Genomic DNA, 25367 nt, shown 5'->3' on the forward strand with positions numbered 1-25367 from the left:
GCATCAACTCAACTCGCCATGTTTGGAGGAGGAGGAATGCTGCCTATGACCCCAAGAACACCATCCCCACCGTCAAACATGGAGGTGTAAACATTATGCTTTGGGGGTGTTTTTCTGCTAAGGGGACAGGACAACTTCACTGCATCAAAGGGACGATGGATGGGGCCATGTACCGTCAAATCCTGGGTGAGAACCTGCTTCTCTCAGCCAGGGTATTGAAAATGGGTCGTGGATGGGTATTCCAGCATGACAATGACCCAAAACATACAGCCAAGGCAACAAAGGAGTGGCTCAAGAAGAAGCACATTAAGGTCCTGGAGTGGCCTAGCCAGTCTCCAGACCTTAATCCCATAGAGAATCTGTGGAGGGAGCTAAAGGTTTGAGTTGCCAAACGTCAGCCTCGAAACCAAGTCATTAACTTGGAGAAGTTCTGCAAAGAGGAGTGGGACAAAATCCCTCCTGAGATGCGTGCAAACCTGGTGGCCAACTACATGAAACGTCTGACCTCTGATTGCCACCAAGTACTAAGTCATGTTTTGAAGAGGGGTTAAATACTTATTTCCCTCATTAAAATGCAAATCAATTTATAACATTTTTGACATGCGTTTTTCTGGAATTTTTTGTTGTTATTCTGTCTTTCACTGTTCAAATAAACCTACCATCAAAATTATAGGCTGAACATTTCTTTGTCAGTGGGCAAATGTACAAAATCAGCAGGGCAAATACTTTTTTCCCTCACTGTAGTAACATAGTGTCAACCCTATTGACACTACTATTTTAGTATGTAACAGAGCTTTATATCTGCACTATGAGGCTTTATAAGAGTCCATTGAGGCTTTACAGCAGTCCTATGTCATCTAGTAAGTGCAGTCTGACCTTTCTTATGTCGGCGGAAGTGGTCCAGTTGTCTCTGCTGCTGCCGTCGTAGTGTGTTTACCACGGCAATGGCCAATCGAAGTGCTTCGCGGGGGTAACCATGGGAACGCAGGGCGTCCACCCGAGCACAAGCCGTCGGGACGTGTTCTGAGAGACACAGAGAGATGAACTAATGTTGTCTTTATCCCTTTCTATAAGGCTTTTGGCAAAATGTGACCACTTGACATAAGACGACACACAGTCCTCCGTTTCCCCTTTACATACACAAAAAAAATAAACATACTCACAGTTCTCTGTTTCCCCTTTACACACACACACACACACACACACCAATCATCACGATACACACGAAAGATAAACACACTCTCAAACACACACACACTCACCGTGCCACATGGGCCATCCACGTGTGTCGAAGAGCGAGCCGTCCTGGTTGTCGTGGTAACAGTAGTTGGCATAGAGGTCGCTGGCAATGATGTGCTGCAGGTGACGATCCTGCCAGTGGAGGTCACACGCCTCGATTGCCCGTGTGAACACCGTCCTGTGGGGACGTGACTCTGACAGGATGGAGGGGGAGAGAGACTTGCATTAGACAGAGAAGAGAGAAGGGAGGAGGGATAGAGGGATGAAGTGGGAGAGGGTACTGGAGGGAGGGAGGGAGAGTTCAAACGTTAGCTGCAGGCTAACAAAAGAGAGAGATGGAGCGTGGGAGAACGAGAAGACAAGAAAGACAGATATACACAGAGAGAAAGAAAGATGGAGGGTTGATGTGGAGAAAGAAAGAGTCCCGTCTCTCACCTTGGTTGCCATGGGCACCCTGAGGCAGGGAGTGGGTGAGGTTGGGCAGATCGTTGCCATGGTTACCATCCTCCCAGGGGCACACGTCCACGCTGTTCCACCTCCTCAGCTCTCTGAGCCACGAGCACTTCTGCTCGGTCTTACAGTGGGGGTTCAACACGATACACATCCACAGGGCACCTGCACACACAAACCACACGTGCACGCGCACGCACACACAGGTTAGGTCTTATCCTACCCAAGGTCATGTTTGACTTCAGGCTAAAATCAGGAGAGTAGTCTGAAGGTGGTAAACCCACAGAACCAAACTAAACTGCAGGTAAAACAGATCTCGTCAATCTTTTGTTTTGGACCCACATTCTTTGGTCTATTGTCGTTGTTGTTATTTAGAGATGGGATTGAAAGTTTATCCAACTTTTCAAAGAAATCTAAAGTTCAGATATTCCATAAACCCCCCCCCAAAAACGTAAGGGAGTTGCATACTTTGTAGTTGTAGATAGTCTTGCGCTGACGCACAAACTTTCCTTGTCGACAAACTCTTTGAAAAGCGGGAACTGTATTTGTCCTTCACGCACTGTCACAGACACACACTGCATACATCAATACCAGGTAAACAGAAACAAACTAAAAGACTAAAAGTGAAGAAGTCTCCATGGATATCATAACACATTCAGGAAGATGTAGGACGATAGTGTCACAAAGACAATCCAAAAACACATCAGCTAACGCGCGCACACACACACACACACACACACAGCTATTACAACTATGATGTGGCCATAAAGGGGGGTGAAAATGTTCAGAAAGGCAGAGAGAGAGAGAGAGAGCAACAAGGACAGATGGTCAGAAAAAAAGAAAAAGGGGTGGTTCGCCAACAGAGATGAAGTAGAGGAGAAATGAAGGAAGGATGGCTGTGTCTGGATGAGAGGAGAGAAGTAGCGGCCCTGAGGAGGACTAAAAGACAAAAGTGGAAAGCAGCCGAGGCGAGAAGCAGCATTTGCCACATATCAAGCAGTCAGAAAAGGACTCCGAGAGTCTGGACGTCAACGCATTGTTACACTTCTAAAAATACAAATAAAAGCAGAAAACTGTCTGTCTGGGAAATAATAAATGTGAGAATACAGAAATGAAAATAGGAGGTTGACATCCAGCGACGTTTTTGTCCCCATTTGCACATTAGCAGGAGAGAACAACTAACATAAAGGCTGCATAACCCAAAAACCTCAATCAGTGTGTGTGTGTGTGTGTGTGTACAAGTAATCTGTACTGAAGGCCACAGTGGACATGTGAGTGCTTCCTATCTTAAAGTCGATATATAAATAATTAAGCAGAGATAAAGGGAGTATGGTATGGTGATTGCATGTGTAGAAGATGGCAGCAGAGTTGAATGATAAATACAACAGTATGTAAGGTTGCCATTTGTGTTGTCTGTATCAGTAAATATGTACAGTACATAAAGAAGCCTACTGCATGTGTGTATATATATATATATATATATATATATATATATATATATATATATATATATATATATATATATACACACACACACACACACATATATATATATATATATATGCTCACCTAGTTCGTCCCAGAGCTGTCTGTACTTGTCGTTCATGGTGGTGCCCTGCTGTCTCCACAGTGCCAGGCGAGGGTCGGCCATAAACTGTTCTGTGATCAGTGTTAACATCCGTGCTCCGTTGGAGTCACGCATACGCAGCATCTCCCTCACCTATGGGACAGGGAGGAAAGCATCAGTGTGTGTGTATAGAGCTTAATGCAGGCAGATGTTAAAACTAGGGGCGGAGGTTCTAGGCTAAATACTTCACATTAGCGCTAGGCTACATATTTCACTTTAGCGCTAGGCTACATATTTCACTTTAGCGCTAGGCTACATATTTCACTTTAGCGCTAGGCTACATATTTCACATTAGCGCTAGGCTACATATTTCACATTAGCGGTAGGCTACATATTTCACATTAGCGCTAGGCTACATATTTCACTTTAGCGCTAGGCTACATATTTCACTTTAGCGCTAGGCTACATATTTCACTTTAGCGCTAGGCTACATATTTCACTTTAGCGCTAGGCTACATATTTCACTTTAGCGCTAGGCTACATATTTCACTTTAGCGCTAGGCTACATATTTCACTTTAGCGCTAGGCTACATATTTCACTTTAGCGCTAGGCTACATATTTCACTTTAGCGCTAGGCTACATATTTCACTTTAGCGCTAGGCTACATATTTCACTTTAGCGCTAGGCTACATATTTCACTTCAGCGCTAGGCTACATATTTCACATTAGCGCTAGGCTACATATTTCACATTAGCGCTAGGCTACAGATTTCACTTTAGCGCTAGGCTACATATTTCACATTAGCGCTAGGCTTTAGGTTGTGTCCCTAACGGCACACTTTTCCCTATGTATTGCACTACTTCTGCCGAAAGTCCATACCCTATTCTATAAGAACTACTTTTGACCAGTCTCCAGGTGGGCCATTATCAAATAGTGCACAACATAGGTGACAGGGTGTCATTTGGGACACAGAGTATATATTTTAAATTAGGCTAAATCTACACTAGAAGAGCATATGATATTGCTGAGGTTGGCACACCAGCCAGACTAACACTCATCTGGTGTAGAGACAGGTATACATCAAGGGCTAAAAGCAACATCAACAATTGTACTGTTTAATGTATGTGCCAACTGCCATGCTAATGGCTCTTTAGACTAACAGAGCCACTAACAGTGGCTTTGAACTGTGTGTGTGGTGTGTTACCTTGCTAAACAGGAGGTTTAGTTGTTTCCCAGAGCCATGGTATCCTCCCTGTGACAGGAAGAGTTTCACCTGCTCCTGGACCTGCTCCTCATCCAAGTGCCAACAGTTCTCATCATCCACACTGGCCCCTGCAGTGGGGTCCGGGGCCCCTACACACACAGAGACAGAGGTTTAGCTACCCACACATTTCTCATTATCCACATGGGCCCCTGGGATCCGAGGCCCCTACACATGCAGGCACACAAACACACAATGAGACATCCTACAGTTGATTTGTTTAATAAAGAACTCTAATCTAATTTAAGGTAACTTGTGGAGCTGTAGAAACCTTTCACCCTTTAACTTAACCATATCTCTAAGGTAAATAAAGGCCAGGTCTTTAGTGTTGTTTAGAGGTGGACAGAGCTTTAGTTTACAGGCAGGATCAGACTAATGAGCAGCATTGATCTGCCCAGCCTTTACCTTTAGCCCTGAGTCAATGTCCTCAGTGGGGCCTACACACTCACCGTGGACCTGGTTGATCTCAGAGTTGGTTGACAGGATCTCATCTGCCAGTTTCTGTGCGGTGGGCAACACCTCTGTATGATGCACTGATATCAGGTACTGGACAAACTTCTGCAGCTGATCTCTGCTCATCTGGAACAGCGTCTCTGAGATGGGCAGGTGCAGTTTGACCTGCTCGGGCTTCCGTACGCGGTACAGGGCCAGCGCTACCACGTGGGCGCAGTAGAATATGTCCTTGTTGCCGCAGCTACAGGTCACCGCGGTGATCTTACAGCGGTCGAAGCTGACGCTCACGCTGCAGACCATCTCAGGCTGAGAGGACGTGGCCGTGTCTGTTACCGTACCACTCAGATGGAACCCTGGGAAGGAGGAAGAGAGAAGAAGAAAAAACAATGCGTTTCAACAAGCCTTTATTGTGCATCCACTATAAAAAAAAAAAGAGGAGAGGTGAAAGAAAGGGGGGTGAGCGATAGGATATAAAAGAGGAGGATATAAAAGAGGAGAGGGGGAAAGAAAGACAGGGCTATGAACTTCAAGCCCATTATGATTGGGACGTCATGCAGGACTTAGGACACAGAAGCCCAAACCTGTCTAAAACAACACAAAAACATCAGGGAGATGTTAACTAAATCAAGCAATTGACATTTTATTGAATTAAAAATGACAAAGCTATGTCCTCTCAATAAAAGGCATGTCATGGGTAAGGATCACGTAAACCTTCCTAAACCTTATGAAAAGGGGTGCAAAGATATTCCATATTCTCCGAACATAAAAGCATGGCCACATTGAGTACAGATAGACGTCCTGTGGAAGGTTGGGTCAACAACGATAGCAGCACAGATAGAGAGAGTGAGAGATGCAAAGTATGTGTGTGTATCAATAATGGAGCCCGCTCATTTGAATAGTGTTTGATCTCCTCCTGAGCGCTGCGTTTCCAGAGGCGGAGGAGAGGGGGGGGGTCATTATTCCACTATGAATATGCATGAGGAGGGCAGGGCTGCTAGCGCTGGTATTAAAACACACACTGATGAGCATATGAAAGAGACGCAGCCAGCGTGAGATCATGCATTTATTAATATTGGGGAGGGGCCAGGGGGACAAGAGTGGTATGATTTAATTTATGTGCTTCATAGAGAGCGCGAGTGAGATAAAAACATATTGGGGCCAAGTGGAGACATACATGCATAAATACGCTTATCAAAAGGGATGTGGCTTGCTGTGATATCAGCAGTGTAATAACAGGGATATCAAAGCTGCTGCCGCTACTCAACATGGGGCTGTGCATTACCAGAGGGAGGCTTGAATCCCATACAAGATGAGACCGCAACGAAAGTGGTCGCAACCCGAAGCCTACCCCCATGCTAAAATAAACCCTTTATGAAGAATGAACGGCAAAAATGGGGGAGCAGGTAGAGGTAGACATCTAACAACCCTGCTGATCCTCAACACTGGGGCCCCACAAGGGTGTGTTCTGAGCCCTCTCCTGTACTCTCTGTTCACCCATGACTGTGTGGCCATGCACGCCTCCAACTCAATCATCAAGTTTGCAGACGACACTACAGTGGTAGGCTTGATTACCAACAACGACGAGACGGCCTACAGGGAGGAGGTGAGGGCCCTCGGAGTGTGGTGTCAGGAAAATAACCTCACACTCAACGTCAACAAAACAAAGCTGGACTTCAGGAAACAGCAGAGGGAGCACCCCCCTATCCACATCGATGGGACAGTAGTGGAGAGGGTAGTAAGTTTTATGTTCCTCGGCGTACACATCACAGACAAACTGAATTGGTCCACCCACACAGACAGCATGGTGAAGAAGGTGCAGCAGCGCCTCTTCAACCTCAGGAGGCTGAAGAAATGTGGCTTGTCATCAAAAACAAACTTTTACAGATGCACAATCGAGAGCATCCTGTCGGGCTGTATCACCGCCTGGTACGGCAACTGCTCCGCCCACAACCGTAAGGCTCTCCAGAGGGTAGTGAGGTCTGCACAACGCATCACCGGGGGGCAAACTACCTGCCCTCAGGACACCTACACCACCCGATGTCACAGGAAGGCCATAAAGATCATCAAGGACAACAACCACCTGAGCCACTGCCCGTTCACCCCACTATCATCCAGAAGGCGAGGTCAGTACAGGTGCATCAAAGCAGGGACCGAGAGGCTGAAAAACAGCTTCTATCTCAAGGCCATCAGACTGTTAAACAGCCACCACTAACATTGAGTGGCTGTTGCTAACATACTGACTCAACTCCAGCCACTTTAATAATGTAAAAAGTTATGAAAAATGTATCACTAGCCACTTTAAACAATGACACTTCATATAATGTTTACATACCCTACATTACACATTTCATATGTATATACTGTACTCTATACCATCTACTGCATCTTGCCATCTTGATGTAATACATGCATCACTAGCCACTTTAAACAATGCCACTTTTATATGTTTACATACCCTACATTACTCATCTCATATGTATATACTGTACTCGATACCATCTACTGCATCTTGCCTATGCCGTTCTGTACCATCATTCATTCATATATATTTATGTACATATTCTTCATTCCTTTACACTTGTGTGTGTATAAGGTACTGTTGTGAAATTGTTAGGTTAGATTACTCGTTGGTTATTACTGCATTGTCGGAACTAGAAGCACAAGCATTTCGCTACACTCACATTAAAATCTGCTAACCATGTGTATGTGACAAATAAAATTGGATTTGATTTGAACCGGTGAGACTCCATGCTGTTTGTTTGATCCCCACGGCCTTTGGATAGAAGGATTTGGGCCTAAGCAGCGTCTCAGAGCAATAATGCTACTCTTAAAAACAGTGTGTGTGTGCGCGAGCGTCTCAGAAACCGGTTCAGCGTGTGCTCTCCAACCTTTCACAAGCAAGTCCCAGTTCAAAGAGCGGAATAACAAGGACATCAGAAACATGTGCGGTTCATAAAGAGAACTCGGGCAGCTCTGATACACGCCTGTAGAAAAACTAACACCTACCTATCACTTATTGGTTTTAGCTGAACAGAAACATACACCATACAATGACGAATAGTGATAAAAGGAATCCAATGGAAACGTCAAACAAAAGTTTGATAAAACCTATGGCAAACTCTTAAAAGCAGAGTCCAGATAGATTCCATAACACAAGAAACACCAAAGCCGATCACATTTTAAGACTGCTGCCATGGCTCTTTATTGGGTGCTCCCTCCCTCTCTTACACACACACAAAACATGAAAACACACAAAAAACACACACACACACCTTTCTCTCCCTCTTCTTCCCCCGACTGCTGGTTGGTATGAGGCCTTCAGTATCTCATGTGCTAGCTATTAGACTGTGTTCCCGTCACCTGCAGCTGCAGAGTGCAGCTTAGGGCTGTTGCTGTGTGTTGGAAAGGCCAGGGCGGACTTTCAAAGGAACCGTGGCGGACATTTTTAGAACAAGGCCTCTGTGAGGTTGCCCTAGAAACCCCTCATGACCGGTCTGGTGAAATCACACTTGGCTTCAAGCACACCCTGAGTGTGTGTGTGTGTGTGTGTGTGAGAGAGAGAGCGAGTGAGTGAAGAGTGAAAGCGGGAGGAGTGTATGCAAGCAGTAGAGAGTGAGTGTATGTGTAAACCCACAGGGCCTCCGGACCACCCATACACTTGGGGCCCCACATCAAAGCACTAGCCTAGATACTCTCTCTCTCTCTCTCTCTCTCCAGATTTTGAAACCGTATGAGTGGTGATAAGCCAGCAAGCTCTCTCGACCAGCTACAAGCCCTCCCTCCTCTCATTCAACGACATGGGGCCCCCAAAATACCAAAACCCTGATCTTATTTCAGGGAGAAGGAGAGGCCAAAGCCCCTCCAGAATTAACCCACTCCGACCCACAGGAGGAAGAATGTAGGCTTTATATAGGATTTGAGCATTCCCACATTAAAAGACCTAGTTGAGGCTGAGAGGCTGCTTGCCTAAGCACAAAAGCTCTCAGTTTGCAACCACTGGGGTAAATTAGACTGAGCATCATACATATATTTCCAAGTCAATGCAGACAATTCAGCCACAGCGGTGGGTGGTTCATGAAATGTATTTGCTGAATTGGTTTATGAGTAACTGTCACTTAGATATAATATGACACAGTCCTGTGTGTGTGTGAGGGGGGTTATAGAGAAGAGGATAGAGAGAAGAGAAGTAAGGCTCATTCGCCACTTTAGCTTTGAGATCTAATCAAATTACCCCCAATTTGAGCTTAGCAGAAGAACGCAACAGAAGGGGATCCTATGGTAGCCAGAGGGATCCTATGGTAGCCAGAGGGATCCTATGGTACCTAAAGAGCATGGTGCTAGTCTGGAATTTCATCGGCCTGAAAGAAGATCTACAGTAGAACCAGAGTTGGGATGCATATCCGTATGGGTCCTGGTCAAAGGTAGTGCACTATATAGGGAACAGGGTGCCATTTGGGATGGACACTTGGAATTCTGGGTGGAACTAGGAACCCTTCGAAAAGTGAGTGATGTCATCCATCTGAAATGACCTCAAATGGCTTAGTTTATACGTTCATATAAGAAGAAAATAAAGAATCAGAGGTTTCAGGGTGTACACCTCACATGTGTGCAGTCTTACTGGGAGGGGGGGGGGGGGGCATAAGAGGTGCTTATGTGTATTCCCATGTGTGTGTTAGAGAGAGAAGAGTGTGTGGTCCTATAAGGAAGACCCCGTACAGAGATCATAAACACAGATCAATGCATTAAGCAAGGGACGCTGCTTTAGGGGTGTTAAACTGTGTGCGCTCTAGGTTAGGGATAGGCTGGAATAACACAGCTGAGCACCAAGGGCGGCCCTGTTTGTGCCATGACCCCTCTAACAGGGCAAAGGACTTGTACTCCACAGGTGCTGAAAAACACACAGACACACACAGCTAAGTGTATAAAATTACATATACATATATATAAAATATATAATATATAAAAACATTCAAACATTCTGTGAATTTCAATTCCATTACATGGACATGCAAATGTTACTCCAAATCTGCATATTAATCATCGGGATGGAGTGTGTGTGTGTGTTCACGTCTGTGTATGATTGGAGGTGTCATCCTACGGCTGCTGAAATGACAGTCTACTCTGGTCTCGTCGGGTGAAGCCGCCACTTAGTTGTCACACGATCCGTCAGGAATCATTTCCAAACTATCCCTTACAAAATGGAGTCTAATTTGATTGAATTGGACTTTCAGGCCCAGACAGTTTACTGGTCTGTTGAGTGATTCTGTAGCTTGGCAAGAGGATGGCTGTCTTGACTATCCGTGGGACATTCAACTGAACTATCTGGACAGCAGGGCTTTGGCTAGCCTATGTATGAAACCACATGCCTCAATCTAGGCTTTGGTCTATACATCCCCCAACCATGTGTGGAGTTCATTAAATGGGAGAGAAATTATATATGCATGGAAATGAGCATGCGTAATTACCAAGAGAAGTCCCTCAACGGTCTCTTGGCTGAAGATGAATGTAACGGGTTGGTGTGAGTGTGTGTGAAGATTAATGTACTAGGGATCCATTGAAAAGCTAATGTCAGCTCTTTTAAGGCAGAGTGTGTTTGTAAGGACAACCCTCTACATTAGGAAGGGGATTACAGACAGTGGCAGAGGGCAAATGAGGCTAGACCTACATTAAAAAAGCCACGATGGCCATAAAGTCATGAGAATGGTACAAATGCACGCTGAAAAAAAGCACACTTTAAAAACATTCCACTTGGAAAGTCACCCTGACTCCTAAAGTATATCTCCTACTCCCACAAACACACCCGTCCTCTTTCCTTCTTCCTCTCTCGAATATGTGACTCCTCCCTCCGTGATGCCTAGCCCTAAAGCGTACTACAAGCTCTACACAGACGCAAGATTTGTTGTAATACAAGTATTTTTTTTCATTATAAAACGGAATATTTCACATAGGAAGCTGGAAAGGCTAGCTAGCTTAATATATATTTTTAGCCAGGCTAAAGCCAGCTAGCTACTACTAGCAAGGGAAGGCAACTCTTTGCTTTCACAAAATTAAAATTAAATGTAAACGTTGCTATGGGAGTGGGACTGGCGAGGATATCGTGTTACCGAATGGTGTTCACGACACACACTAAAAATCCCACAACCCACGGATGTAGATCAACGGAGTGACGATTGTAAAGTGACCTTAAACTGACCTGCTGTGTGTGTGTGCTGACGTCACACACCAGACACACACACCCAGAGGGGAAGCTGCATTCCAGCACTGCGCACGCACGCACACACACAAACGCAGAACAAAAACACACACATGGGTGGGAAGCATTGGGAGCGCTCAGCTGTAGCGAGGGAGAGAAAGGTTTCGCCGTCTGGGTTCCTCTGAGCGCAGCACTTCGCCTTTCTGCTTCAGCCAGCTGCCAGCGTAACGCAGCCCTACCGGCTCGGACTTAACCCCTTCCTTCCTGGAGTCACTTGGGTCGTTTACCATCAACTATTGACATCCAGATTTCCAAACACCTCAGCCCCCACCCTAACCACACACATACACAGCCCAAATGAACACACACACGCTGCCCACAGTCCAAGATAACGATGACTAAAAGCCTACACACCCATACATGCCAATGTAACAACTAGCAATCCTGAATGTATGGGTGAGATAAGTAGTGGGGGTGCTGTGGAACAAACACGCACACCTCCCTGGTCCCATCACACAGAGAGAAAAATTAAACCCCTAGGAAAACGACAGCTTGGAAGAGCTAACCCCTATACACCAATATTTCATTGTTTGGCATTTTGCAATCACAGTGTGTACTGCCTACTACCCTGAGAGCCCAGATCAATAAGCATAGCTCTCGCACTTCTATACTACTCAAATCTTTTTTTGCAACAGTGTCATTTAGGATATTGTCCACATTTACTATCCATTCGTGAATGGCCTGGTTTCAAGTAGTAGCCCATAGACAGGTAGCCCATAGGCAGGTAGCCGTTGAGGGGCATGTAGCTCGTAGGCAGGTAGCCTAGCGGTTAGAGCGTTGGGCCAGTAACTGAAAGGTCGCAAGCTCGAATCCCTGAGCCGACAAGGTGAAAAATCTGTCGATGTGCCTTTGAGCAAGGCGCTTAAAGGGATAGTTCACTCAAATTACAAAATGACATTGTTTCGTTACCCTAGAAGCAGTCTATGGCCAAAGTATGACAGCAATCCATGCATTGGTGTAGTTTCCCTGGCACGGTTTCCACATGATAACATTTTAGCATTCATGGCACAAATCCCATCAAGTCATATATATTAGATTTGTTCAAAACATCTATAAGTGACTTTTATTCAGCTTTACAATCCATTTGAGATACTTTTAGATGATTTGGATATGAAATGCTAATAAAATCGGTCCAATGACTTGAATGAGATTTGTGCCACAAATGCTAAAACATTACCATGTGGAAACAGTGCCAGGGAAACTAAACCAAAGCATGGATTGCGGTCATAGCTTGTCCATAAACTGATTACAGGGTAAGGAAACCAATGTGTCATTTTGTAATTTGGGTGAACTATCCCTTTAACCCTAATTGATAATGGCTGTTTCACACATGTGTATAATACACAATTGTACATGTGTGAATCAGGACACATATTTACACCCACCAAACTATTATATTATTATTATTAAATTCCTCATTGAAAGGACAAAGGCTGCAGAGAGTGAACGGAACCACAACAGCTTACAGATGAATTCATTAGCAATTAGATTAGCTAACGTGTCCTAATAGTTCCTCACTGCCGCAGGCCCTGATCAGCTCCCATATGAAATCGCAAAAGCATGTTACTGCACATATGGTACAAGACACATATCACTACGCCGTCTTACCTTTGCACTTAGGCTACTTCACATAGACATACACTGGGCCTTGTCTATCAATTGGCACCAAATTCCATATAAAGTGCACTACTTTCGACCAACACCACTATATAGGGAACATGTTGGGGATAGGGTGTTATTTGAGCTTGACATTGTCCTTCCTGAAGTTGCCTTTGTCTATGTAGGACAGAGTGAGCCCGGGTCATGCTGCCCAGCACGATTGGAGGGGTAATACATTAGACATGCCATTTTTTTTTTTACCCCCAAACAGAGACGAGACGTGTCATTCTTCACACTAACCACAGTGGACAAAGCCAGGAACGAGAGGGGAGGAACGGAGGGCTCTCACGTTTAATATCACTTGACACACGTCATCTAGCATCTCTCAGCCCTCCGCTGAGTCTGTGTCGAAGCCTCAGCCGTCACACACAAATATCAAAACAAAGAAAAGGGAAAAAGTCAAACATCTCACCAGCCCAGTGCTGCTATCGACAGATACTGAGGAGGAGAGAGGGAGGGAATAGAGAGATGAAGAGGATGAGAGAGCGAGAGAGGAGATAATACTGTTCTTAAGAGGTGGTCGATTCTCCTGCCTGTAGGCAATTCCTGTAAATATTGACGTTGAGGTTAAGGATATTCCCTAAATGGATAGGCTATAAAATGCATAGCTAACATCGTCTCTTAACGCTGTAAGCATCCGACATTATATGCAGGGGCACTTTTCTTTCCTCAAACAAACACACACATGGAGAAGGCAAAGAGTGGGCCTACTGAACGCGTCAACAACTTGCCTAAGAGCGGTTACTAGAATAGGGAACCGAGCACTCTGAATGGGTCTGCAGCCACTTTTGGTTTCGGTCTCTCCAGCTAAAAACGCAGACAGCTGATATTATCAAAACCCTTTCAGAATCCTATTTCCCTGAAATGGCTCTCATTACTTGTAAACAGCTACCCTTTACTGACGGATGATTGAGAAGAATTGCCCGCTACTAGACAGAAAGGAATATCCCCCCACAGCTCTTTGTTGACATGCGAGGTGCCATGACAACGCTGTCTGTTGTGTGTGTGTTCAGCATGGCTGGCAGACCTATGTAACTGTGTGTAAGTGACCCCCACACACAGTGAGTGGTATCTGACATCACCAGGTAGGCAGACACAACACATGCTTCACGGTATGGATGGTGTTAGACGGGTGATGAGCTGTGCCTGGTTTTCTCCAAACATTGCACTTTGTATTCCGTCCAAAAGAGTTCCATTTGTGTCTCATCAGACCACATAATCTTTTGCCTTATGCTCTCAAGAGTCTTTCACATGCCTTTTGGAAACTCCAGGCGTGCTTGTCATGTGCCTTTTTCTCAGGAGTTGCTTCCGTCTGGCCACTCTACCATAAAGCTCAGATTGGTGAAGCGCTGTCGACACTGTTGTCCTCCTGGACGGTTCTTCCATCTCAGCCATGGAACTCTTGTCGTTTTGTCAAATTGGTCATTGAGTTCATGGTCACCTCCCTGACCAAAGTCCTTCTTACCCAGTTGCTCAGTTTGATCTGACGGCCAGCTCTAGGCAAAGTCTGGGTAGTTCCATATTTTATTTATGGAGACCACTGCTTTACCCTTCCCCAGATATATGACTCATCACAGTTATATCTCAGAGATCTACAGACAGTTCCTTGGACTTCATGGTATAGCTTCTGCTCTGACATGCACCGTCAACACAGAGTTGGAATAGCCTTCATTTCTCAGAACAAGAATAGACTGACGAGTTTCAGAAGAAAGTTGCGTGTTTCCAGCTACAATAGTCATTTACAACATTAATGTCTACACTTATTTCTGATCAATTTGATGTTATTTTAAAATGGACACAAAATGTGCCTTTCTTTCAAAAACAAGGACATTTCTAAGTGACTCAAAACTTTTGAATGGTAGTGTGTGTGTACCCCAAAGGTCGACCGATTAATCGGAATGGCCGATTAATTAGGGCCGATTTCAAGTTTCCGTAACAATCGGTAATCGGCATTTTTGGACATTGATTATGGCCGATTACATTGCACTCCACGAGGAGACTGTGTGGCAGGCTGACTACCTGTTACACAAGTGCAGCAAGGAGCCAAGGTAAGTTGCTAGCTAGCATTAAACTTAGAAAAAAAAACAATCAATCTTTACATAATCACTAGTTAACTACACATGGTTGATGATATTACTAGTTTATCTAGCTTGTCCTGTGTTGCATATAATCGATGCAGTGCCTGTTAATTTATCATCAAATCACAGCCTACTTCACCAAACGGGTGATGATTTAACGAGCGCAGTCGCGAAAAAAAAAGCACTGTCGTTGCACCAATGTGTACCTAACCATAAATATCAATGCCTTTCTTTAAAATCAATACACAAGTATATATTTTTAAACCTGCATATTTAGTTATATTGCCTGCTATGAATTTCTTTTAACTATGGAAATTGTGTCACTTCTCTTGTGTTCTGTGCAAGCAGAGCAGGGTATGTGCAGCAGTTTGGTCCGCCTGGCTCTTTGCGAACTGTGTGAAGACCATTTCTATCTAACAAATACTATAATTAATTTGCCAGAATTGTACATAATTATGACATAACATTGAAGGTTGTGCAATGTAACATGAATATTTAGACTTAGGGATGCCACCCGTTAGATAAAATACGGAACGGTTCCGTATTTCACTGAAAGAATAAACGTTTTGTTTTCGAAATGATAGTTTCCGGATTTGACCATATTAATGACATAAGGCTCATATTTCTGTGTGTTATTATATTATAATTAAGTCTATGATTGGATATTTTATAGAGCAGTCTGACTGAGCGTAGTAGGCAGCAGCAGGCTCGTAAGCATTCATTCGAACAGCACTTTCCTGCATTTGCCAGCAGCTCTTCGCTGTGCTTCGAGTATTGCACTGTTTATGACTTCAAGCCTATCAACTCCCAAGATTAGGCTGGCAATACTATAGTGGCTATAAGAATTTCCAATAGTCAAAGGTATATGAAATACAAATGATGTAGAGAGAAATAGTCCTATAATAACTACAAATCTAAAACTTCTTACCTGGGAATATTGAAGACTCATGTTAAAAGGAACCAGCTTTCATATGTTCTCATGTTCTGAGCAAGGAACTTAAACGTTAGCTTTTTTACATGACAAATATTACACTTGTACTTTCTCCAACACTAAATTGATTTTATTGATGTACTATACAGTGGGGCAAAAAAGTATTTAGTCAGCCACCAATTGTGCAAGTTCTCCCACTTAATTTTCATCATAGGTACACTTCAACTATGACAGACAAAATTAGAAAAAAAATCCAGAAAATCACATTGTAGGACTTTGAATGAATTTATTTGCAAATTATGGTGTCAGCTCGGGGGATCAATCTTGCAACCTTACAGTTAACTAGTCCAACGCAATAACGACCTGCCTCTCTCTCATTGCACTCCACAAGGAGACTGCCTGTTACGCAAATTGCAGTAAGCCAAGGTAAGTTGCTAGCTAGCATTAAACTTATCTTATAAAAAACAATCAATCATAATCACTAGTTAACTACACATGGTTGATGATATTACTAGATATTATCTAGCGTGTCCTGCGTTGCATATCATCTGACTGAGCATACAAGCATACAAGTATCTAAGTATCTGACTGAGCGGTGGTAGGCAGAAGCAGGCGCGTAAACATGAATTCAAACAGCACTTTCATGTGTTTTGCAAGCAGCTCTTCGTTGTGCGTCAAGCATTGCGCTGTTTATGACTTCAAGCCTATCAACTCCCGAGATGAGGCTGGTGTAACCGAAGTGAAATTGCTAGCTAGTTAGTGCGCTAATAGCGTTTCAAATGTCACTCCTTCTGAGCATTCTAGTAGTTGTTCCCCTTGCTCTGCATGGGTAACGCTGCTTCGATGGTGGCTGTTGTCATTGTGTTGCTGGTTCGAGCCCAGGGAGGAGCGAGGAGAGTGACGGAAGCTATACTGTTACACTGGCAATACTAATAAGAACATCCAATAGTCAAAGGTTAATGAAATACAAATGGTATAGAGGGAAATAGTCCTATAATAACTACAACCTAAAACTTCTTATCTGGGAATATTGAAGACTCATGTTAAAAGGAACCACCAGCTTTCATATGTTCTCATGTTCTGAGCAAGGAACTTAAACGTTAGCTTTTTAACATGGCACATATTGCACTTTTACCTTCTCCAACACATCATTTTTGCATTATTTAAACCAAATTGAACATGTTTCATTATTTACTTGAGGCTAAATTGATTTTATTGATGTATTATATTAAGTTAAAATAAGTGTTCATTCAGTATTGTTGTAATTGTCATTATTACAAATAAATAAATAAAAATCGTCCGATTAATCGGTATCGGCTTTTTTGGTCCTCCAATAATCGGTATTGGTGTTGAAAAATCATAGTCGGTCGACCTCTAACTTGAACCCTATTGAACATCTCTGGAGAGACCTGAAAATAGCTGAGCAGCGACGCTCCCCATCCAACCTGAGAGGATCTGCAGAGAGGAATGGGAAAAATTCCCCAAATACAGGTGTACCAAGCTTGTAGCATCATACCCAAGAAGAAGTAAATGAGTAAAGGGTCTGAATACTTATGTAAATGTGATATTTCCGTTTTTTTTATTTGTATAAATTTGCAAAAATTCTAAAAACCTGTTTTTGCTTTTTCATTATGGGGTATTGTGCGTCGATTGATGAGGGGGAAAAAACGATTTAATCAATTTTAGAATAAGGCTATAACGTAACAAAAATGTGGGAAAAGTCAAGGGATCTGAATACTTCCCGAATGCATCACTCACGCACACACAGGTCCCCAATCAATACTTTATATTGCCCTAACAGCACCAGAACATCAAGATTAAATGTATTTTGAATTTTGTTCCAGCAATACAGTGCATTAAAACTAAATGGTAAATTTACCTAGCTCAGTGGAAACCCTAGGAGCCTCAATAGTTAACCAATCCTGTGAATGGGTTAGGCAACTCAGGTGTCTATACTGTATGAATAGTGTGTAAACAGTATTTTTGTTGTCTCTTGATTTCTTTCCAATATACAGCTCGTATTTTATACGTAAAGAATTGTACAAAAATGATTTTAAACGTCCTTGTCTATTACTGTACTTTGTCATGTTTTATGTAGAACCCAGGAAGAGTAGCTGATGCATGTGCAGTAGCTAATAGGGATCCAAAGTAAACTAAATACCAATGATCCACACACCTAAGTGGTATCTATTCTATTCAAATGTGAATTATATTCCATTAGTAGACAACACAGTATTCAAGGCTGTTATTAACTGCTTGAATCAGGCCTATTACATCATCATCTGTAAAAATGCTAACTCTGACTAATCATGTTAATGCAATGTTTTATCTTTTGTTACGTGGTCGGAGATCGTCATTAGCTCAATTTGAGATGGTACACTGGTTAAGCAGGGCGGGGGTTGGGTGGTGAATGGGGGGGGGGGGGGTACAACCAATGACCGTCGCAATGATAATGGGGGCTCAGAGACCCCTCTGCTGATCAAGACGGCATCCATCCTTGAATTAGGTCAACGATATTTTGTCTAAATGCCGTGCTGTTCTGGACAGACAGCCAGAGTGGGAAGAGGGGACAGGTGAGAGGAGTCTCTGGACTAATGTGGTTATGGGAGCAGAACCAAACAGCTGACTTGAGCTGAGTTCATCATATTGGTTAGATAGCTAATTACTGCTACAGGCCAATACAATGCAGAAACACACTAGCGTGCGCACACACACACGCACAAACGCACACACACACACACACAAAAAAGGCATCTTCTTCACATCAATCTTCAGCCAAAACAATTTCTTCTCCACAAATATATCTGATCAAACACTCTGCATGCATCACAGATTTGTTTTGATTGGAAACGCTCTTGAAAAGCAGTCAGTTTCAGTTACAACGCTTTTAGGTATAACCCCCCCCCCCCCCCCTCCCTTGCTGTTTGGCTGTTTTCTTCTTCATCATCCTTTTGTTTCCCCCAGAGGCAGGCATTTTGAAGAATCCATATATGGTATGTGAGGTTGTTCTGTTCTAGTTAATAAATGGCAAAGCAGAGAAGACTTTGAAGTCCCCAACAGGTTTGATTCACTTTCATCAACAGCGCTGTCAGCGCCTGGTTTAAACAGCTCAAAGAAAAGTCGGGCTCCAAAGGAAACTTTGAAAGTTCTCCAAAAACGACCACGACAGTAAAGATTGTATTGAGAACCAAGCCGTGGTTGGCCTAATTATCAATGTTGCTGTACTGGAACCATCCTCTGTCACGTCACTGCTGATCCTCAATGGGTTGTCTCGGCCTATTTCACACAAAGGGTAGTAGTAGTTGTGTGCGAGTGTCACAGTGCATGTGATTGCATGTGTGCGAGTACCCCACAGCATGCTACAGCTATGCGTCTCTCTCAACTTTCTCGTGTCAGTACTGTCTGATGTGTCCCCCTGCCCTAGACTAGACTTACAGTCGTCTGTCAAACACACAGAGAAACACTGACAGGTGTCTGACGTGGTTCACGTCTCCCACTGTTATGTGACGCACCAGAGGCCTGGCTCGGCCTCATCACAGCATCCTCCAGCTCCTCCAGTCTGACAGACAGGGATGGGGGACAAAAGGCACTCCCCCCTGGGCAACCATCAAACTGGTCTGGCTTGCCTCGGGACGTGAGAAGGCCCACTTCTCCTGCCCATTGTGTTTCCCTACCTCCCCCAACGCCAATCATATGTCACGTTTTATTTTTCAGAGAGCGTGTGTGTGTGTGTGTCTGATTCTCAACCCCCCCCCCCCCCCCCCCATCAATCATATGTCACATGTTTTATTCTCTCTCTGTGTTAGTGTGTGCCCAGGCTGTGTGTAGGGTCGGGCGGGGGTTTGGGGGACTGCTGTCTATATTGGTTATGGTGAAGAGACAGGCAGAGCTGAGCCCATAAAGCATGATTTACCATACAGCTGAGTGACAATTACAGAAAGCAACAAATCTGGTTTCAACCCTGCTTCTCTGGAAACAAGTCTTGTACCAGCCAGAACGGCCCATAAGGCAGGAGCCTATTTCCTGTTTATGTAGGCTAGCGTGATGTACAAGTACACATCCTAAGTGGTATACTACGAAGCAAGCTAGATCTACTCAGGCTTTTATAAAGCTAGCCTGCTTCAGTTAGCTTCACATTCCAGGCCAGGCTTAATCTGTACTATTGACGGTGGATATTGCACGTCGTCCGCCTGTCGCTAACTCTAGCAGGCTTGTTGTAACTGAGCATGCATGTCTCACATGGCTAGTTGAAAGCTGAACTCAGAGACAATTCCCGAAACATCAATCCATGGCGAGTTAGCGCCACATTTTAATTTATGCCGAAATCAAAATGAAAGAAAAGTTATTGTAAATTCAGCAAGCTATGATGTGAAATAGGCTTTTAGAATTTCCATCTTTATTTTATTACTCATTATCAATGCCGTCTTTGGTTTGCTTATCAATGCACGACCACCTTTTTCGCATTCTATCGATCCTTCTATATGTGGAACCTCTTGTTGCGTTGTGGCCATAGACAAATAACCCATAGAAGGGTTTTTAAACTTCTAAACCTGGCAATTTGACTGTTAAAATCATGGGTACGCAAGCAATGGCTGCAAGTCTTGACTTGAATGGTAACTGCCATCTATGGATTATATGTCTATGGTTGTTTTGCAGCTGTCAGTTTGCCTCTCGTAAATTTCAACATCAGAAAAATGTGTAATGTGATAGGTATTAACATAATTTTTTTCACACACCAAAAAAAAACATTTGATTAATAAAATATTTAAAATCATTCCTCTTCCTCAAATGAAGGGGATGACGACAACATTTGCGAAAGGAAGGGTATCTGATTTCATTGGTCCTCAACTCGTGGCTCAGACACTTCATTCTGAATAAATCTAGTTAGCCCCTGTGTGTGTGTGTGTGTGTGTGTGTGGCGAATGTGCCCGTGTCTACATGTTATGTGGGTGTACGTGTTGAGTGAGAGTGAGTGTGTGAGTTGGAGTGTAAGTATGTGTGAGTAGAGTCCAGTGTGTATGCACAGAGTCAAATAGAGTTAGCGCATAAAGGGCCTTCCTCTGACACCGCCTGGTATAGACATCCTGGATGGCAGAGAGTTCGGCCCCAGTGATGTAGCGTAGAATTGTACCTGGCTAAAAAGGTGAGCCACTTTTGTGGTACTGGTTATCCCGAGTCGAACTCAAGAGTTGACCGAATTTACCTGGCTAATTCCTATAATGAATATGTTGTATTCATGTCTCCATGAATACATTTTTGGGGAGGTGCTAGAGCTAAGCGATATGGCCAAAAAGTCATATTGTGATAAATGTAACCATTTTTCTCAATAAAAATAAATATAATGATAGAAAAATGTTTAATGGACGGTTACACGGAACCCAAACCGGCTGCGCACGTGCGCCATCATGCACAAATGTATTGTGTCCCCCCACACCAAACACGATCACGACACACAGATTCAAACATCAAAACAAACTCTGAAACAATTATATTAATTTGGGGACAGGTTGAAAAGCAATAAACATTTATGGCAATTTAGCTAGCTAGCACTTGCTAGCTAAATTGTCCTGGGATATAAACATTGAGTTGTTATTTAACCTGAAATGCACAAGGTCCTCTACTCCACCAGTTAATCCACACATAAAACGGTCAACCGAATCATTTCTAGTCATCATCTCTCATCCTTCCAGGCCTTTTCTTCTCTTGACTTTATATCGCGATTGGCAACTTCCATAAAATTAGGTGCATTACCACCACTGACCTCGTTCGTCGTCAGTTACCCACGTGGGTATAACCAATGAGGAGATGGCACGTGGGTACCAGCTTCTATAAACCAATGAGGAGATGGGAGAGGTAGGACAATCTGCATCAGAAATAGAACTGAATTCTATTTTAGCCCTGGGCAACGCAGACATTCATTGGCGCGCGGAAGCAGTGTGGGTGCAATAATTTAATAATATAGATTTCTAAATTTATTTTGCAACGCTCGCGCACGTGACGTGCCAAATAAGTGCCAAATTAGACAACTGAGACGGTAGCCTATTTCATCTAACATATCCAGGGAATGCAGAATATATATTTTGATGTGCAACCTGTCAAAATGGGATCCAGAATGATCAGATTTCTATTTGGGTCTTTAGAGAATTTGCCGACATCTTTGTGCATATTGACCTAAACAGTAAGAGAGATTGCTACCTCTAAATGTGATATTGTTTTCTCTATAGCAATGTAGGTTAATTGCCTAATGGAACAGTAAATGTAGGATAATGTCCTACAAAAAGTTTCCAGCACTTGGCCTAGGCTACTTGATGTAGACTTGTTCGCGCTACGCTCCGCCAGCGCATCAAAACTATACTATACCCTACTCCGGTTTTAAAGTGGGCCATGAACTCAATATTAAAGAGGTTTGAAATCAAGTATATACTTACAGAAAGCTGTGACTCTTCCTCTGTATCTAGAACAACAGTAGTTGCTTTGAAAACCTTTTTTTTTTTTTACCACAATTACATTTGAGCAACGGTCATGCTTGTGCTTCTCAGAATGCATCTCTCCCTCCTACGTGTGCACAGTGGGGATAGGGAGTGAGAGTGGCTCACTCAAACAGCAGCCAACAGCGAAACAGACAGGGAGATACTTTTATAGAAGGAATCCACAATGCATTAGCCATTACTGTTGACCAAATAATTGGTTTTAGAACAAAGTGTAGCAAAATCTGCAAAAATGACCTACATATGCTAAATGCTTTGGTAAGAGGAAGGCAATGTGAGATCAGTCATTTTAGGTTTATTGTCCTAGCTCAACTAAATAGTATCATGAATGATATGACTTAAGCATGGTTACATTTCATTTGCTCGGTTATATCAAAGCTAAGCAGGGCTGGGCTTGGTTAAAACCCTGGATGGGAGACCTAATGGGTAGCTGTAGATCAAACTCTCCAGTAGGAGGTGCTGCCCAGCCTATAGTTTTTCTTTTTCTGATAGTGGAAATAAACATTGAAGATCTGACTTTGTTTCAAATGACAAATTCAATATATTTTATATAAAAAGGTTTGTCTGCATTGAACATTGTTTACCATGATGACATAAACCTGCAGATACATTTTCACCTTCAAAACAACAGTTCACGTTGATGACTCTTTTCAAATCCAATGTATTTCCCACGTAGACTCCATGTCATAATACGTTGAAACAATGTTGATTCAACAAGTTTGTGCCCAGTGGGGAGTGGGTTTGGATGAAACTAACTATCCATCGGCAACGCCAAATCAAACCATCCCATATGAGCTCAGTCAGAGGTTTAGACTAAACAGCCCAGAGAGGGTTTGTTGTTTCAGAACTATATAGTACACAAATATGGAGCTAGGACCAGAACTAACTGGAGATGAAAACCCCCCAAAAAGGCCTCTGTAAGGGCCTCCATAGGGTAGGGCTAGGGCTGGAGCAGGAACATGGGCTGGGAGCCAGACAAAGGGAGGCTGTAGCTGAGGCAGGGCCAGGGATAGAGATAGCAGCCAGCCAGAGAGAAAGAGCCAGGGCTGGGACAGAGCAAAGGCTGTGGTGAGGTGGTGTGTCTGTTCATACGAGTGTGCATGTATATGCGCATGTGTACGTGCAGGGTGCATGTGTCTGTGGAAGCTAGAGTGTGGTTGAAGGCCAGGGCTAAAAGTGGGGGCCAGAGAGAGCCAGCGCTAGATCCAGAGCTCAGCTGGGGCAGGACCAGAGCTGGGGCTGGAGCCAGGGCTAGGGGCCAGGGCTAGGGGCCAGGGGAGGAGGCTGAGTCTGAACCAGGGCCACAAGCTCCAGATATAGTCAGCTGTTCTCCTGGCCGCTGCTGGAGGGAGAGGCAGGATAGAGAGAGAAAGGAGAGGGAACAGAGAAGATGGAGAGAAGGGATAGGGTAGAGAGAAGTAATGGAGGTTTGGAAGCAGGACAGTGGAAAACCCATTAGAAGCCTATGAGAGAGAGAGAAAAAAACACAGTACTCAGCACAGACAGACAGAGGGTGGGAACCTCTTAAGGCTCGGGGGGAGTGTTTGGAAGTTTGGATGAATGATGCGCAAAGTAAACTGCCTGTTACTTAGGCCCAGGAGCTAGGGTATGCACATAATTGGTGGCATTGGATAGAAAACACTCTGAAGTTTCTAAAACTGTTAACATAATGTATGTGAGTAAAACAGAATGGATATGGTAGGCAAAGAACCGAGGAAATTCCATCCGGAATTGTTTTTTTATTATTTATTTTTTTTACCCCTTTTTCTCCCCAATTTCGTGGTATCCAATTGTTTTAGTAGCTACCATCTTATCTCATCACTACAACTCCAGTACGGGACGAAGGTTGAAAGTCATGCGTCCTCCGATACACAACCCAACCAAGCCACACTGCTACTTAACGAAGCGCGCATCCAACCCGGAAGCCAGCCGCACCAACGTGTCGGAGGAAACACCATGCACCTGGCAACCTTGGTTAGCGCGCACTGCACCCGGCCCACCACAGGAGTCGCTGGTGTGCGATGAGACAAGGCTATCCCTACCAGCCAACCCCTCCCTAACCTGGACAACGCTAGGCCAATTGTGCGTCGCCCCAAGGACCTCCCGGTCGCGGCCGGTTACGACAGAGCCTGGGTGCGAACCCGAAGTCTCTGGTGGCACAGCTGGCGCTGCAGTACAGAGCCCTTAACCACTGCGCCACCCGGGAGGCCCAAAATTTCTTATTTTGAGGTCACAGGCCATTTCAATGATAGCCTATGGGGAAAAACAAATAGATGGTACCCAGATTGCAGTTCCTATGGATTCCACTAGATGTGAACAGTCTTTAGAAAGGGTTTCAGGCTTGTTTTTTGAAAAATGAACAAGTAGTTGTAGTTTTTCCAAGGTGTCCCACATTAGAAAGGTAGTCTTGTTGCGCGCTGAATGAGGTACGCGGTCTTCGTTTATTCATCTTCCCTATTGAACATACTATTCTCAGTCTTACATTTTATCGTTTATTTAGATATTAGAGTACCTGAGGATTAATGAGAAACATCGTTTGACTTGGACGAACCTTACCGATAACTTTTTGGATTTGTTTGTATGCATGTTGAACGGGTGGATTAATGAAATCAATGGCGCCAACTAAACATACTTTTTTGGATATAACGAGGGACTTTATCGAACAAAACAACCATTCATTGTGTAGCTGGGACCCGTGGGATTGCAAACAGGAGGAAGATCTTCAAAGGTAAGTCATTTATTTTATTGCTATTTGGGATTTTGTGACGCCTGTGCTGGTTTGACAAAGTCTTTTGTGCGCTGTCCTCAGATAATCGCATGGTATGCTTTCGCCGTAAAGCCTTTTTGAAATAACAAGAAGTTAAGCTTTTCAACGATGTAAGACACTTGCATTTTCATGAATGTTTAATATTACAATATTGCAATTTCACCGGATGTTGTCGTAGTGGAACGCTAGCGGGACACCGATACCAAAGAGGTTTAAAGAC

General features: G+C 43.8%; 1 protein-coding gene across 1 annotated transcript in view; it reads right to left on the reverse strand.

The window, feature by feature from the left end:
* The window catches only part of LOC115111829 (zinc finger SWIM domain-containing protein 6-like), a 50039-nt gene that overhangs the window by 11736 nt on the left and 12936 nt on the right, over nucleotides 1-25367 (reverse strand). Inside the window, exons 2-7 of the mRNA XM_029638305.2 lie at nucleotides 4968-5324; nucleotides 4462-4610; nucleotides 3259-3409; nucleotides 1675-1854; nucleotides 1263-1433; nucleotides 877-1023 (exon numbers count right to left, since the gene is read on the reverse strand). Of these exons, the coding sequence (XP_029494165.1) occupies nucleotides 877-1023; nucleotides 1263-1433; nucleotides 1675-1854; nucleotides 3259-3409; nucleotides 4462-4610; nucleotides 4968-5324 (1155 nt within the window). The remainder of the gene's footprint in view (nucleotides 1-876; nucleotides 1024-1262; nucleotides 1434-1674; nucleotides 1855-3258; nucleotides 3410-4461; nucleotides 4611-4967; nucleotides 5325-25367) is intronic.

The sequence above is a fragment of the Oncorhynchus nerka genome, linkage group LG27 (assembly GCF_034236695.1).
Source record: "Oncorhynchus nerka isolate Pitt River linkage group LG27, Oner_Uvic_2.0, whole genome shotgun sequence".
Lineage (NCBI taxonomy): Eukaryota > Metazoa > Chordata > Actinopteri > Salmoniformes > Salmonidae > Oncorhynchus > Oncorhynchus nerka.